Below are 16,445 nucleotides of genomic sequence, written 5' to 3'. Positions count from 1 at the left end.
AAGCAGTCCATCTCCCATCTGCCCTGCTGGTCAGCCCCTGACAAACCAATCTAACTTCTATTTCTAGGGGTTTCCTTCTCCTGGACATGTCACATAAATGGAATCACACAAAACCTGATCTTTTGTGTCCGCTTTCTGTCACTGAGCTGAATTATTTTGAATTATTTCTCCCACAATGTACCAGGTACCCGTCCATTATTCTTTATGGTTTAAAATATCGCAAGGTTGTGAAGATACCTCATTTTGTTGGGATGGATGTGGCCCAGCATGAAGACAGATAGATGTGAATCCAAACGAGCCATGTGAGATGGACCCTCATGACACAGGGTGAGAACAGAAGGGCAGTGGAGGAGAGTCAGGGAGGTCAGGGAGGGAGAGACAGCAACTCAGGTGGATAGAGGAGGACATGACCCACGTTCTCCTGCACCCAGATCTCACCTATCACGTCTACTCCCCATGGACATTCTCAACAGACAGTTTCCCCAACTATGGTCCTGACTTTCTTTAGGCACCTCCTGGGATCCTCAGATGGCCTCCAAGACTCCCCCACTCTGAACGATGCATTGCCTCTGTGGTCACATCCTGGTTGCATCGCAGGCCATTCTGGTGTCGTTTCGAGCCTGAAATAACAGCACCCCGAGGACCACCAGGATCAAGCCAGACACGCCCATCCGGGTGAGATTCTCCACTGTGTAGTCTTGGCGATGGAAAAATAAGAATTGTGGGTAAAGAAGTCTCAGAGGTCAGGGCAGACACAAATGTCCAGGATTTTGATGTCCAACTTGGGCTCCCACCTCCCCTTGACATCAGTGTCCCTCTGATGTCTGAACTCAGCACCTGCTCTGAGTCACCTTGATCAGAGTTAGCTGTGCCCAAGAACTGATGAGTAAGAAATTATCTCAATTCAGAAATAACTAAGAGCTGGGTGTACTGTGGTTCAGGCTGAGACCCAAGACCCCATGAGCTTATTCCCCTACAGCTGAGAGATTCCCGTTCTCAACAGCTGGGGACCCAGGGTCCATGGAGGAGGGGTTGGTGTCAGGGACTCCTAAATCTCAAGAGCACGAGTTGGTGAAAGTCTGGGAAGGGTCTCCTTCCCCCTGCCAGGCCTCTCCTCTCAGGGTCTGCTATTTTCATTGTCACCTGCAGTTGTTCATCTCTTCATTCTTTTATTACCTCGTTTATTATACAATAATGAATACCTACAATGGTAGATATATGTTCCAGATGAAAAATATGGGTATGTGGAGGCTAATCATGTGATTTTTTTAATCTCAAAAGGCAACAGAGTTCTCAACCAAGGAAGTACAGTTCTGCTTCAAACTTTACATAATAGAAATTCCCATTAATTTGCAATATGGAGTGAGCACCAATTGTAGGAAATTATGTCCATCTGTTACCCAATTTTGATATAAATACCACGATATAAACATAAATTACGTTCTTCTCCTCATCACAAAGATCCATGCAATGATTCTAAATACCACCTCCCACAATTCAGAAAATGCACGTGGACGATGAACATTATTCCGTTGAGCTAATAGCCAAAGGGTTGCTACCAAGAAGCCTTTGTAATGTGTGTCATGTGGTAAGAAGTCATAGAGAAAAGGTAATTTGGGCAAATCTGTGTCCGTCAGAAAAAGAGCATTCCTAAGAAACCATAATGAAACAAAACAAATTGAAACAAAGAGACCCCTGACACCAGATGGTCACGGAGCTTTCCTTGGTGACGATGGACCCTGGGTCAGGCCAGATGGAGAGTTTGGGGACGACTCCTGGGAAGAAATCAGACCTGAAAGACCTGGCAGCCTATCTCCCCCTCATAACATCATGAATGAGCCAAGGATGCCATTTAATGAGCACCTACTGTGTGTGAGTCTCCTGCTGAGGTCTGTCACTCCTGTCCTCTCATCTCATGCACCAGGGATGGATGAATTCACCACCCACTTCACTGAGGCTCAGAGAGATTAATCACGTGCCCCAGGTCACCCAGCCTGCAAGGGGCAGGGCTGGGACTGGAACCCAGGACTGTGGGTTCCCTGTGCTGTCCTGACGCTGCCCCCCAAGGGGACACCAGCTGCATTCTCTGGGTTCCTCCTCTGCAGGGGCCTGTCCATGTATCATCTAGAGCTAAGGGTCCTTCCTCATTACCAGCCCCCAGCACAGCAGGGACAGGGAGGGCCAGGGTGTGGTGTGGACTCTGAGTCTCTCGGGTTCCATCTCAACCTGTCAGGCCATGATGACACCTTGGGAAGGTCGGGCTGGCTGGGGGCTCTGCCTTCCTGAGCTCTGTGAGGCCCTTATGTCACCTCATCTCCCAGCAGCCTGTGAGCAGGATGGGACCAGGGATGAGCACACAGGAACCCAACACTCAGAGAAGAGAAGGGACCTTGCAGCCCCACAGCAGGAGCAGCTGAACCACAAGCTGAACCAGGGCTGATGCACCCTGTTCCTTCCTCTGAGCTGAGGGGTAGGATTGGGTAACCAGACTCCTGTCCTGCCTGCCCCTCCCTGTACTGAGTCACCGTCACTGAGACAGAGGGGACAGGCCCCATAACATCACGTCCTGGGGGCTTCCCTGTGAGGCCCCTCTCCCAGGAGGTCAGGGCCAGAACTGACAGGAAATCTAAGCTCTGGACAAAAAATTCTCTCCTTTTCACATAGAGACACTGAGGCCCAGACAGGGGAAGGGGTGTCCAAGTCAGAGAATCCAGAGGGTCCTGGACCCCATAACCCCCCCATGGTTCAGCCCCTGTCCCCATGGAGAAACCCACCACCTCCCCACAGACTCTCACTTACCCCTCTTTGGGCCCGTCTCAGAGCCTCCTATGGATGAGGATGACAGGTGAGTGGTGGAAGCTGCCTTCTCTCCACTAGAGCTCAGCTCCCCTTCCTGAGCCTGCGCCCCCACATCTCCCTCTGCCTTGACCACCTCACCATAACCAGCCTCAGACCCCTGGGACTCCCAATCCCCCTGGGACACAAGCCCGTCCTTGAGGATCTGGGTCACTCGAACCCCTGACAGACTCTCAGGACTTGCTGGGTGGGCTGTGCTCCCTCTGAGCAGAGCTCCCCAGGACTCACCAGCTGTGGAGGTGGGCCCTGTGGGTGGGGGGCTGGGGCCTCCAGAGGGTCCTGGAAATGAGGATAGAAAGGGGTGAGGCTGGGGCTCTCTCTGGAGTCTCCAAATAACTCTGTCGCTTCTCCTAAATCTGCTCTGTGACCCCAAAGACACTCCCCGCCCACTTAATAACTTCCCAAACCAGTTCATGGGGAGGAGTCAGCAAAAGTGAGAGCATCTCTGAGGGCAGATCTCTGCTGGGTGACCAACACTCAGACCCTCACTCTCCTCCAACCTCAGATGTCTCCTGGGGGCGGGACCATGAGCTGCCTGTGCTCAGAGAGGATGGGATCAGGGGCCGCTCACCTGAGACCTGTAGATGCAGGGGGTCACTAGGGTCAGACCACTCCTGGGGATTCTTTTCAAAATAGCCGTAGCATCTGAATGTCCCCCTGTGGCTGGGGGTCACGGGGCCCACAGAGAACAGGGCCTGGGACCGACCACTGGGCTGTCGCTGTGAGTCCAGGGTCCAGGAGAGCCTGTGATCTCCTTCCTTAGTCAGAAGGAACCTGTCAAATCCCTCCCCTGAGCTACACTGGAGGGTCACGTTCCCTCCTGAGGGCACCACAGAGGTGGGCAGGGCTAAGAGGCTGGGTTTGCTGTAGATTCCTAGGAGAAGAGGAGGCAGCGTGTTAAATGGGGCTCACACCTCCCTCGTGTCCCCCAGGGCTGGGCTGTGAGAGGGAGACACCCTGAGAATAGACCCCCTTCCTGAGGGCACAGCCTGAGGCTGGGACCCCTGAGTTTCCTCTCACCTGTCACCACCAGCACCAGGGGGTCACTGTGCCCTGACCAGCCAGTGGGGCTGAGGTAGTTACAGGTATAGTTCTCTGCATAGTTTCCTGTAATGAGGAACTTGGCCCTGTCTCCAGGCTCCAGCGATTTCTGTCTGTCCAAGTACCAATGACTGCCATCTGCATACAGCCGGTACTCCTGAGCCTCCAGGATCCCCTGACACCAGATGGTCACAGGGCTCCCCCATGAGATCACAGGGCCTGGCTCAGCCCAGATGGTGGGTTTGTGGAGGGTCCCTAAAAGGAAACCAGAGGCTGCTTTACTAAGACTTTCCCCCGCCCTCATCCCCTGCTCAGCCCAAGACCCTCTCATTTTATCACCTCACCCCAGCACCTCTGTGCTCCCTCCTGAGCCTCAGGGGTCAAGTAAGAGGAGGGACACGGAGCCTGGGGAGGACTCACCTGCCTGCACACGGGTCTTCTGGTCCAGACTCAGCCCTGGAAGATATTCCCTGTGAGAGATTTGCACCCGGATGTCTCAGCTGATTCCCTTCCCATCAGGGCCCCATCCACTTGAGCTGCTTGAGCCCGAGGTTCCCCATTAACAAGGGGGTGTACCCATCCTGTCCCTCCTCCTTCTCTCCCTCCTGCTACCCGTCCCCATGTCGACAACTGACCGAGGCAGAGAAGAGCAGAGAGGATGGACATCATGGCATCTGCTCTGAGCGCTCCTGCTCAGCAGATGGAGGAGTCCTGGGCCCAAAGGACAGACACGCACAGGATGTGGTGAGTCAGGAGCTGCTTCCGCCTTCTGGGTTTTCACAGCTGTGGACACAGAGGCAGGGTGTGGTCCTGCCCTGGGCCTGGATCTTCATCTCCCAGGATGAGAGCTCAGGGGAGACAGGTTCTCAGGTCTCACCTGAACCTCAGGGTCTCATGTGTCTGCTGGTCTGACTCCTGCTCAGAGAGGGCGGGACCCAGGGAATGGTCCTGATCAGCCCCTAAGCATCTGGCTCTGAATAGCCCAATGGGTCCCCAGACCAAGGGTCTTGAGGAAGCTCATTTATGAAAGAATCGGCAGATCAGTTTCCCAGGGGCCTCAGCATTTCCTCGACTCTCCCTGGTTTGGGGTCCTGGTAGGTTTCCATCCCTGCCAACCCTTTGTGTTTCCGGCCTTTTTAATTTTCATTATTCAGTGTAAGTGCTGGTACCACCCTGTGGTTTTGATGTACATTTATTTCTTCAATGATTTACAAAACTCAGCATTTTTTAAATTTCTTCTTCTTTTTTTATATCCTCACTGCAGAATATTTCTCTTCCATTGATTTTTAAAGAGAGTGAAAGGGACAGAAGAAGGTAGAGAGACAGAGAGGAGTGAGAGAGAAACATCAATGTCAGACAGACATTAATTAGTTGCATCCCACATGAGGGTTGGGAGCAAACCTGCAACCAAAGGACATGCCCTTGACCCGGAAGCAAACCTGTGACCCTTCAGTGGTCAGGCTGATGCTCTAACCACTGAGAAACACCAGCCAAGGCCAGCTCATCACCTTTACGTAATGTCACTGCACCTTTGCATGTCAATATCAGTTGCTTGATAAAGGTGTTTGCTTGCTTTTCTATTGCTCTCTGCTGGCACATTATGGATCTGTAATATTTTTTGGTAATCTGAGTGCCAGTCCTGGTCGCATTTTGCCATCACTATTATCCTCTTCCCTGTCTCGCTGGGTCTATGAGGAACAGAAGTTCTTCATGTTAGTGATTCCACTGTGTCCATTTTCCCCTAAATTTGTGTTCTTATGTGCACTTGAAGAAAAAAATCTCTCTCACAAGTTAATAAGATAGTTTGGTAAAAGAAATAGTAATTGATTTATTTCTCTTGTTTAGATCTGTCACCCATCCTGCATTGCTTATTGCAAATGCTGTGAGGCAGGTAAGATGTTCACCATGTCCTAGAGACTCACCCACTGGCCCAGCGCCATGCAATGAAACGACCGTGACCTCCCCACTGAACGGTCCAGGTGCCTCTACACGAGGTGTCTGACCAGGAGTTTTCCTTCTGCTCCTTTGGATGAGGTGTCTCTACTTTGCAATTTCTCAAACCTCCACCATCTACATCTGCATAGTATGGCTGGTTTCATTTCCTGCATATCTCAGGCAAGAAAAATTCTCACCATCTTTGTGGGGCATGTGTTGGTTTTGCTGAGAAGTCAAAGGAGGAAGTAGCCTGCTCAAGTGTCCTTCAACCATTCAGGGTGTGGTAGCACCACAACTCATATTTAATGTGTCTCTGTGTGTTACTGCCTTGGCACAGGACTCCCATGAATGTTGTTCTTGTCTGAGTCCTGATAAGTCTCCACAGTTTGAAGAGGAGAGTGACACCCGGCATCAATGGTGCTCTGAAGGGGCAGAAATGACTTCGATGATTCACCCCCAGGACATGGAGACATCCCGCTGCTCACAAAGACAGAAAATCTGATGTAGGACCTGCGTCCCAGGGCCAGGAGGAGGTGCTGAGCTGCCCTGTGGGAACAGATGGATCTTGCACAACCCCAGACTCCTGCCTCCCCCACCCCTGGGCTCACTGTCCTGAGGGCCCCTTGGTGTCCCCAGTCAACAAGGCAGGGAGGGAGGTCACGTCCACCACCTTCCTGAGCTCTGAGCTCCACACCCTCACTCCCTTCTCCAGTTCACCCTCCACATCTGCCCTTGCCACTCCCTTTCAGAAGCTGTTTACGCATAAAACCTTCCATGGTCCTCACTGTCTTCAGGGTGAATCCACACTCTTCCTTCTGAACTCCAGGCTGATCATGACCATCCAGATGTGACCCTCCCACCTCAGCTCTCACCTCTGCTTCCCTCAGACAGATGGGTATAGCTGCCCATGAACACATACACATTCACACACTCTCACACACATGCACATTCATACACACATTCACACATAAGCTTACACACACACATACACACTCACCAGCACACATGGTTTTTCATATTTTCATTTCATAGGTTTAATGTGTAGTAGTTACATCATCATTTAATCTAAAACATTCACTTCTTTTTTGATTCACACATTGATTATTGCAAAGTCTGTTGCTTTCTTTCAAAAATGTAGGGAATACATTTTGGAATAAATGCATGTTGTTTTAGACTAAGAGGTTTGTAGAGCATGCAACTCTGTTCTGATGGGCTCAGGGGCCCATGAGGAGGCAGAGTGTGGTCCTAACCCGGGTTGTGTGTCGGGGAGGGGAGGAGCTTCACTGGGATGGGTTTGGTTGGAGGAGGCGTTGGCCTCACTGGGACTGGAAAGTGTAGCTCAGCCTGATCACCAGCAGCACGGACTACCTGGTGGAGATCCTGGATGTTGCTGGAGTCAGGAGTACCTGTGGACAGGCTTTGTGCAGGGGATGGTTGGTGACAAGTATATTTGGAGCTGTGAGAATGAAACACCTGAGCCAAGAGTGAGGTTCTGGAGGAGGCCAGAAGGAGAGTGATATGGTCACACCAATGAGCTGTCCTGGGTCTTCACCTGAGCTTGTCTGTGGGGAGAACTGGGTCACAGGAAGGAGAACCAGGAGCCAGAACAGTGGGATTGGTTCAGTGTGTGAGGGGGAGAGAGGGGAGAATGGAGGGCTCCTCCTCTCTCCACCTTGGCTGCCTGAAGGAGCGAAGGGGGCTGTGCCAAGGTTGCTGATCCTAAGAGAAGCAGGAGGCCTGGGGGATGTTACAACACTGTCAACTCACCCACAGAGGCAACCAGCACTGCCCTCCAGGCCTGGGTGTGTGCTGCTGCTTCTCCCTATCACTTCCTCTCTCTGATTCCTTGTCTCTGTGAGCAGAGCTCCTGCTCTCTATCCCTCTCCATCAAACCTTCAGAGTCCTTTCTGCTTCCTCACCACCTCTTGTCCCCCAGACAGTACCTCTTTGTCTAATTCTGTTTATTCCATCTCTATGCTTTGGGTAGAAGAGCATGTTGGAGACAATTCCCAGGTTGTAATCTATGACCTGAGGACACATTTATTAAGCATCTATTTTGAGCCAGTCTCTTCTCCTCTCCTTCTTTGCCTGTAGGAAAAAATTGTGAAACCTCACCTCTGAGGGTTATTATGAGGATCGGCAGTGCCGGAGACATGAAACGCCTCAATCTGGTGTCATTTTCTTTCTTTTTTAACAAATTTTGTATTAATTTCAGAGAGGAAGGGAGAGATAGAAACATTAATGATGAGAGAGAATCATTGATCAGGCACATGCTGCAATCCCTATACTACAGATGGAGCCCACAACCCAGGCATGTACCTTGACCAGAAATTGAACAATCACCTCTGGGCTCATAGGTCAATGCTCAACCATTGAGCCACGCTGGCTGAAAATCTGGTGTCATTTTCTGACCCGATGAAGGCATGTGTATGAGAGACGTGTGGTGGGAAGGGCTGTGTGGAGGCCCCATGTGTGTCCCCCAAGCCTATAAGGTACTAAATTGGAAGCTGCAGTGCATCCTTGGTTGAATGGCAGATGAGCACAGACGAAACGATGAAGGGATGGTGGGTCTCAGCCTGGATCCTAGACTCAGCCCAAGTCCGGAGTGAAGGTGGAAATTTAATGAGTGTGTTGGTCCCTAAGCACTACAGCACTTAGGGCACCTCTGACCTGGTGGGAGTCCTGCTCCCATAAAACCCCACGGACACCAGTGGGGCAACCTCCAAGGTATAAGGCAGCTGTAGGGAACCATGCGTGTTTCACTTACATTTATTTTTATTGAAGCAACATTCACATAACATGCAATTGAAATAGGAAATTCACTAGAATGCAGTAAATACACACTGTCTCAATGACAACGTCTATCTTGTTTCAAGAAGGTTTTAAACTCCCTCTCCCTCCCACCCCCCCAAAAAAAGTAGTAAAAAATAAAAATAACACACCAAACAGTCCGTCTCCCATCTGTCCTCCTGATCAACCCCAGACAAACCAATCTGATTTCTGTTTCCATGGGTTTCCTTCTCCTGGACATTTCGCATAAAGGGAATCACACAAAACCTGATTCCATTTTGTGTCCGGTTCCTGTCCCTGAGCTGCATTATTATGAGGTTTTCCCACTATGGACCAGGTACCTGTCCTTTTTCCTTTATGATTTAAACTAATCCCAGGGTTGTTAAGATACCTCATTTTGTTGGGATGGATTTGACCCAGCATGAAGGGGTGTATAGATGTGAATCCGAACAAGCCTTGGGGACGGACCCTCATGTCACAGGGTGAGAACAGAAGGGCAGTGGAAGAGAGTCAGCGAGGTCAGGGAGGGAGGGACAGCACCCCAGGTGGATGGTGGAGGACATGACCCAGGTTCTCCTGCACCCAGACTTCACCTACCACATCAACTCCCCTGGACATTCTCAACAGACAGTTTCCCCAACAATGGTCCCAACTTTCCTTAAGCACCTCCTGGGGTCATCAGATGGGCTCCAAGGCTCTCCACTCTGAACAGTGCATTGTTCCCTCTGTGTTCACATGCTGGCTGCATTGAGGGTCTTTATCTGGTTGTTTCGAGCCTCAAATAGCAGCATCCCAAGCACCACCAGGACCAAGCCAGCCACAACAATCCGGATAAGATTCTCCACTGTGTAGTCTTGGGGTCGGAAAAATAAGAATTGTGGATAAAGACGTATCAGAGGTCGGGGCAGACCAAAATCTCCAGGATTTTTATGTTCATCCTGGGCTCCCACCTCCCCTTGACATCAGTGTCCCTCTGATGTCTGAACTCAGCACCTGCTCTGAGTCACCTTGATAAGAGTTAGCTGTGCCCAAGAACTGAGGATGAGTGAAGAAATGGTCTCAATTCAGAAATAACTAAGAGCTGTGTGTTCTGTGTTCCGTCTGAGGATCACAACTCCATGAGCTTATTCCTCTACAGCTGAGAGATTCCACGTGTTCTACAGCTGTGGACCCAGGTTTCATGGAGGAGGGGTTGGTGTCGGGGCTCCTGCATCTTAGGGGCACGAAGGGGTGAAAGTCTGGGTTGGGTCTCCTTCACCCCACCCCACCGAGGCCCCTCCTCTTATGGGTCTGATATGTCCATTGTCACCTGAAATTGTTCATCTATTGATTCTTTTATTAACTCATCTTATTTTACAATAACAAATACCTACAGTGGTGGATATATTTTCCAGATGAAAAATATGGATATGTGAATGCTGATCATGTGATCATTTTATTTCAAAAGACAACAAAGCTCAAAATCAAAGAAGTCCTCAGTTCTGGTTCCAATTTAAGTCACAGAGAAAATCCCCCTGATTTCAATATTTACTGAGCACCAAAAGTAGGAAATTATGTCAATCTGCTACACCATCTATCTATATAAAAGCCTAAGCAACTGATACAACCCAATGACCAGAACAACTGGTCGACCAGTCATTATGATGTGCACTGACCACCAGGGGGCAGATGCTCAACTCAGGATCTGCCCCCTTGTGGTCTATGCACTTCCACGGGGGGAGCACTGCTCAGCCAGAACCTGGGCTCAAGGCTGGTGATGGCAGCTGCGGTAGCTGGAGCCTCTCCTACTCTGCAGCAGTGCTACTGAGCAGCTGTGGCAGGTGCAGCAGCTAGGATGAGCATGGTGTGGCACCCGACACACGCTCAGCCTCCTCCCTGGCCACATGCCACTTGGTACACTGCTATATCCCCTGCGGGGTCCTGGATTGCAAGAGAGCATAGGCCAGGCTGAGGAACCCTCCTTCCCCCTGCTCCCCCTCTGTGCCCGAATCCAGGATCGGGGCCTCTAGTTTTCATATAAAACCCAAGATATAAACAGAAATTATGGACCTCTCCTCATTATATTGATCGTGCAATAATTCTAAATCCCAGCTCCCACAATTCAGAAATGCACATGGATGATCAGTGTTACTCAGTAGGGTTAATATCCAAATGGTTGACACCAAGAAGCCTTTGTAATGTGTGTCATGTGGTTGGTTATAAGTCAGAGAAAAGATAATCATGGGGGGATGTGTATCTGTTAGAAAGAAAGGCATTCCTAGTAAACCCTAATGAAACGGAAGAACAGATTGGAACAAAGAGGCCAATAGTGCCTTTGCTATAAAATGTAGAATTCTTAATGGGTTTGCCTTGACATAACTTTGGGTGTGAATTAAGCTGATTTCCACAGGGGAAACTCTGGAACATTTTAATCCCTCATTTCATTGTATTAGATGTGGAGTGAGAAAAATAGGTATGCCATTGGGAATAAAGAAGTGACATTTCTTTGGCCTGGTGGGGATTATAATTTTATCAGCATGTTGGAGGGATCAACTGAAAAACAGGCCACAGGGAGAGAGTCTTTGGGAGGCTAACAGGTCATAAGATAACTATGCCCAAGCCAACAGCTTTCCTATATGCACTTACTACCATTTAGAAAATCTACAGGAACCAAACTGCTTACTCACAAATTACAATATTACTTGGCAATTCTCTAAGCGGGTTGGGCATTTACTCAATTTTACAAATAGCTGTCACATGCTTCTAAAGTTCACTCATAAAGCTCACTTGAAAAGTGAGTGCAAAGAAGACTTTATATAAACAAGAAGTTATTCTCCATAAAAAAAATGTATGAATTTAATCGACTCCCATTGAAAAGAAGAATAGAATGTTTATATTTCTATCTGGACTCCACATAATATAAGTTAAATTGTGAGCTTATAGACTGAATTATTGCCTGAAGTTTCTCTAAAAGAAGCCATAATAGACCCATGTGCACAGAGACACTGAGCAGAGGGGAATGCACAGCGTCTGGGCAGGAGGCCCCAGGTCCCATGAGCCCTGCAGGGTCCCTCCTTGTTCTCAGGTGAGCACTGAGGGCCTGGAGGCCTCCAGGTGAGCACAGGGGGCCGTGCAGCGTGGTGCCCACAGGCAGGATGCTTCTCTATAGGGGAGTGTCCAGTGGGGGCTGGAACTGCAGGGACCCAGATTCTGAGATGAAGACATCAGGAGGTGAGTGGTGGGGGGGTCTGTGTTCTCTGCTCAGTCTAATCACATGCCTGCTCATTTCACTCACATCTCACTCGCCCTCCCTACCCTTCATCTCTGCTGAGGTTCAGACATGGGATTCAGGAGTGGGAGGTCCTGTCTGTCCCTACTCTCTCATGGGCTGGATTCTGCTCTGTGGAACCTCCTCCACCTCCTTGTTCATTACGGTCACCCACACTCCTAGGGACAGGGCCCTGAGCTGACTGTGCACAGAAAGGACAGGGTCAGGCTCCTCACCTGAGACCAGCAGCTCCAGGGGGTCACTGGGATGTGACAGCAGGTAGGGGGAGGTGCTGTTTGAGCCATAGCACCTGTAGGTCCCCTGGTGGCCTGAGTTCACAGAAATAAGGGTGAAGTTGGCCTGAGAGGGTGCAGACGTGTCCTGCAGACTGAGGTGCTGGGGAGGATCCAATGACCCTTCCCTGTGCAGGTGGAAGGTATCCAACCAGATCTCAGACCAACACTGCAGGGTCACGGTCGCTCCCCAGGCCACTGAGGATCCCGGCTGGGCTGAGAGGGAGGGTTTCCTGTACATTCCTGGGGAGAAGAAGGTTGTGATGTGTATAGAGAGCCACCCCTCCCCTCACGCCCTTGACCCTGAGCTGAGGGACCTTGTCCTCCTCCAGAGACTCTGTCTGTGACCCCCTCCCAGCTCCTCTCTGCCCTCTTGGTGAGGAAACTGGCCTTGTTGCTGAAGTCCTGTGGAATCCTCATATCCCACGGCTCAGAGCCCCTCTCTTCATACAAAATGTAGGCAATAGCCTGGAGAGACCCCTGACACCAGAAGGTCACGGGGCTCCCCTTGGTGATGATGGGGCCTGAGTCAGCCTAGATGGAGAGTTTGGGGATGATTCCAGGAAAGAAATCAGACCTGAAAGAGCTGGCAGCCTGTCTCCCCGTCACGACGTCATGAATGAGCCAGTGATGCCATTTAATGAGCACCTACTGTGCGTGAGGCTCCTGCTGGGGTCTTTCACTCATCTCCTCTCACCTCATGCAGCAGGGATGCTGACCCCCACCACCCACTTCACTGAGCCCCAGAGAGGTTAATCACCTGCCCCAGGTCACCCAGCCTGGACTGGGCAGGGCTGGGACTAGAATGCAGGACTGTGAGTTCCCTTGCAGTCCTCACGCTGCCCCCCAGGGGGACACCAGCTTCGTGCTCTGGGCTCCTCCTCTGCAGGGGCCTGTCCACGTCTCATCTGGAGCTGAGAGCTCTTCCTCATTACCCGTCCCCAGCACAGCAGGGAAAGGAGGGGAAGGGTGTGGCGTAAACTCTGAGTCTCTCCCGGGTCCATCTCCACCCTGCAGGCCCTGAAGCCCCTCGGGAAGGCTGGGATGGGCTGGGGGCTCTGCCTTCCTGAGCTCTGTGAGGCCATAAGTCACCTCATCTCCCAACAGCCTGTGAGCAGGATGGGACCAGGGGTGAGCAGACAGGAACCGAACACTCAGAGGAGAGAAGGGACCGCCCAGCCCCACAGCAGGAGCAGCAGAGCCAGGAGCTGAACCAGGGCTGATCCACCCTGTTCCCTCCTCTGAGCTGAGTCTGAGCTGAGGGATAGGACTGGGTACCAGGACCCTTGTCCTGCCTGTCCCTCCCTGTACAGTGTCACCGTCACTGAGACAGAGGGGACAGGCCCCATAACATCACCTCCTGGAGGCTTCCCTGTGAGGCCCCTCTCCCAGGAGGTCAGGGCCAGAACTGACAGGAAATCTAAGCTCTGGACAAGGATTCTCTCCTTTTACAGTTGGAGACACTGAGGCCCAGGCAGAGGAAGGGCGTGTCCAAGTGAGAGACTTTAGAGGTTCCAGAACTGTCTCATGACTCAGCCCTTGATCCCTACACGGAGGCACCCACCACATCCCCACAGAGAATCACACTTCCCCTCTGGATGTGGGGAGGGGAAGGAGGGACCATTGCTCAGAGCTTTCTGGGATCAAGATGAAAGGCGAGGGGCAAGGTCTGCCTTCTCCCCACTTGAGCCTGACTCCCCCTCCCCCAGCCTGAGCCCCAACAACTCCCTCAGCCATGACCTCCCCTCCTGCCACCTGCCTCACTTCCCTCTCTAAGGCCTGACTCCATGTGAGGGGGAGAGGTGAATCCTCGGAAACCCTGAAGGCCTGTGGTTCCCCTGAGATCTCTCCCTGACTCCCAGTCCCCCTGGGACACAAGCCTGTCCTTAGGTCTATGGGGGGTCAGTAGATCTTCTGAGAGACTCAGACAGCCTGGGGTGGTCTGTCTCCATATGAGCAAAGAGGACATATGTGTGCAGAGCTGGGGTCCCAGAGGGTGCTGGGAAGGAGAACAGGAGAGGTGGGAAGCCTGGGCTGACCCTGGAGTTCCCACCTCACTCGGACTTCTCCTGCATCTGCCTGGGGTCCCCACACTAAGACCCTCCCACTGTCCACCTGAGACACCTTCTGGCAACAGAGGAGGGAGAGGGGTGAACAGGGGTAAGGCTGTGTCTAAGGGAAAAATACTTTCTAAGTGACCATCTCTACAGCCACCTCACTCCCCTTTCAGTCCATGATTGTGCTGAGGACTGGACCCTGAGCTGACAAGCAGAAAGACAGGGTGAGGGGCTGCTCACCTGAGACCAGGAGCTCCAGGGCATCGCTGGGGTGTGAGCACACCTGGGGCCTGTTCCTGTAGCAGCCATAGCATCTGAACGTCCACCTGTGGCTGGGGGTCACGGGGCCCACAGAGAACAGGGCCTGGGACTGCCCACTGGGCTGTGGCTGTGAGTCCTGGGTCCAGGAGAGCCTGTGATCTCCTTCCTTAGTCAGAAGGAACCTGTCAAATCCCTGCCCTGAGCCACACTGGAGGGTCACGTTCCCTCCTGAGGTCACCACAGGGCTGGGCAGGGCTGAGAGCCTGGGTTTGCTGTAGGATCCTAGGAGAGGAGGAGGCAGCGTGTAACATGGGCTCATACCTCCCTCACGTCCCCCAGGGCTGGGCTGTGAGAGGGAGACACCCTGAGAGCACACCCCCTTCCTGAGGGCAGAGCCTGAGGCTGGGACCCCTGAGTGTCCTCTCACCTGTCACCACCAGCTCCAGGAAGTCACTGTGTCCTGACCAGCCAGTGGGGCTGAGGTAGTAACAGTGATATCTCCCTGCATCACGCTCTGTCATGTGTGTGATGGAGAACTTGGCCTTGTCCCCAGGCTCCAGTGGCTTCTGTTCTTTCCATGGTGCTGGGCTTCCCTCTTTACAAATTATGTACTCCTTAGCCTTTCCTGTTCCCTGACAGCAGATGGTCATGGGGCTCCCGCTTGGGATCACAGGGCCTGGCTCAGCCCAGATGGTGGGTTTGGGGAGTGTCCCTGGAAAGAATCAGAGGCTGAGTCACAGGACATTCCCACCCCTGGTCCCCAGGTCTCAGTCCCAGATGTCCCCCATCTGTCAGATCTGCACCCCTTCCCCTATTGCCTGGGGGGTGGCCCATGTCCCCAGGGATGAGTGGGACCTGGGACACCTGGGGAGACTCAGCTTCCTGAACTGGGGTTCTGAGGCCCACACTCAGCCCTGGAAGAGAGTCCCTGTGAGAGATTTGCCCTGAACCCTGAGCAGATCCCTCTTCCCCATGAGCCTCCTGTGTCCTGGGGTCCTGACAGACCAGGGGCCCCCTCCCCCTCCTCCCTTCTCACTGAGGCAGAGCAGGGCCTTGAGGGTGGGGGTCATGGCGTCTTCTCCCTGTGGCCTCAGCTGAGCAGATGGAGGAGACTGTGTGGCCAGCAGGATGGACAAACAGACTCACAGGTGGTGGTCACTTGCGTGCTGGCCCTGCCTGTCACGGGGTTGTCACGCCAGCAGCCTATGTCACCAGTGGTGTAATATAAACACTAGTATAGTCCTATGTGGGGTGAGTTCCAAGCTTCAGTGAGGAAACAGGCCTTATCGTTGGAGTCCTGTGGGATCCTCATATCCAAGGGGTCAGAGCCCCTCTGTCTATACAGAAGGTAGACATTAGTGTGCAGAGACCAGTGACACCAGATGGTGACAGGACTCCCCTTGGTGACGACGGTGTCTCAGTCAGCCCAGATGGAAGGTTTGGAGACAATTCCAGGAAAGGAATCAGACATGAAAGACCTGGCAGCCTGTCTCCCCCTCATAATGTCCTGAATGAGTCAGTGACGCCATTTTATGAACGCCTACTGTGTGCGAGACTCCTGCTGGGGTCTCACTCATCTCCTCTCACCTCACAGCAGTCATGCGCCAGGGATGCTGACCCCACCACCCACTTCACTGAGGCTCAGAGAGGTTATCACGTGCCCCAGGTCACCCAGCCTGGACAGGGCAGGGCTGGGACTGGAACCCAGGACTGTGGGTTCCCTGTGCTGTCCTCACGCTGCCCCCCAGGGGGACACCAGCTTCCTGCTCTGGGCTCCTCCTCTGCAGGCGCCTGTCTATGTCTCCACTGGAGCTGAGGGTCCTTCTTCATTTCCCGCCCCCAGCACAGCAGGGACAGGGAGGGCCAGTGTGGGCTGGACTCTGGGTCTCTCCCTCATCCATCCCCACGCACAGGGCCCTAAAACCCCCTTTGGAGGGTTGGGCTGGGCTGGGGGCTCTGCCTTCC

The 16,445-nt window shown here is 52.4% G+C and overlaps 2 protein-coding genes across 2 annotated transcripts; both read right to left on the bottom strand.

Annotated features, from left to right (window-relative positions):
- LOC139000252 (leukocyte immunoglobulin-like receptor subfamily A member 5) lies at positions 1 to 4,519 on the bottom strand. Its single transcript, XM_070402507.1, has 7 exons — positions 4,510 to 4,519; positions 4,318 to 4,353; positions 3,877 to 4,152; positions 3,428 to 3,730; positions 3,085 to 3,135; positions 852 to 866; positions 1 to 697 (listed from the first exon to the last, which is right to left on the bottom strand). The coding sequence occupies exons 1-7, from the start codon at positions 4,517 to 4,519 to the stop codon at positions 576 to 578; spliced, it is 813 nt and encodes a 270-aa protein (XP_070258608.1). The 3' UTR covers positions 1 to 575.
- A 4,834-nt stretch (positions 4,520 to 9,353) lies between these two features.
- On the bottom strand, positions 9,354 to 15,598 carry LOC138999657 (leukocyte immunoglobulin-like receptor subfamily A member 5). Its single transcript, XM_070401839.1, has 5 exons — positions 15,517 to 15,598; positions 15,362 to 15,394; positions 14,908 to 15,195; positions 14,456 to 14,762; positions 9,354 to 9,486 (listed from the first exon to the last, which is right to left on the bottom strand). The coding sequence occupies exons 1-5, from the start codon at positions 15,548 to 15,550 to the stop codon at positions 9,354 to 9,356; spliced, it is 795 nt and encodes a 264-aa protein (XP_070257940.1). The 5' UTR covers positions 15,551 to 15,598.
- Positions 15,599 to 16,445: the final 847 nt, after the last annotated feature.

Source organism: Myotis yumanensis, unplaced genomic scaffold (genome assembly GCF_028538775.1).
Source record: "Myotis yumanensis isolate MYYU_CA2020_CCGP unplaced genomic scaffold, mMyoYum1.0.hap1 SCAF_23, whole genome shotgun sequence".
Lineage (NCBI taxonomy): Eukaryota > Metazoa > Chordata > Mammalia > Chiroptera > Vespertilionidae > Myotis > Myotis yumanensis.
Note: the sequence above shows the minus strand (reverse complement) of the source record. Positions and strands in the feature narration are given on the sequence as shown.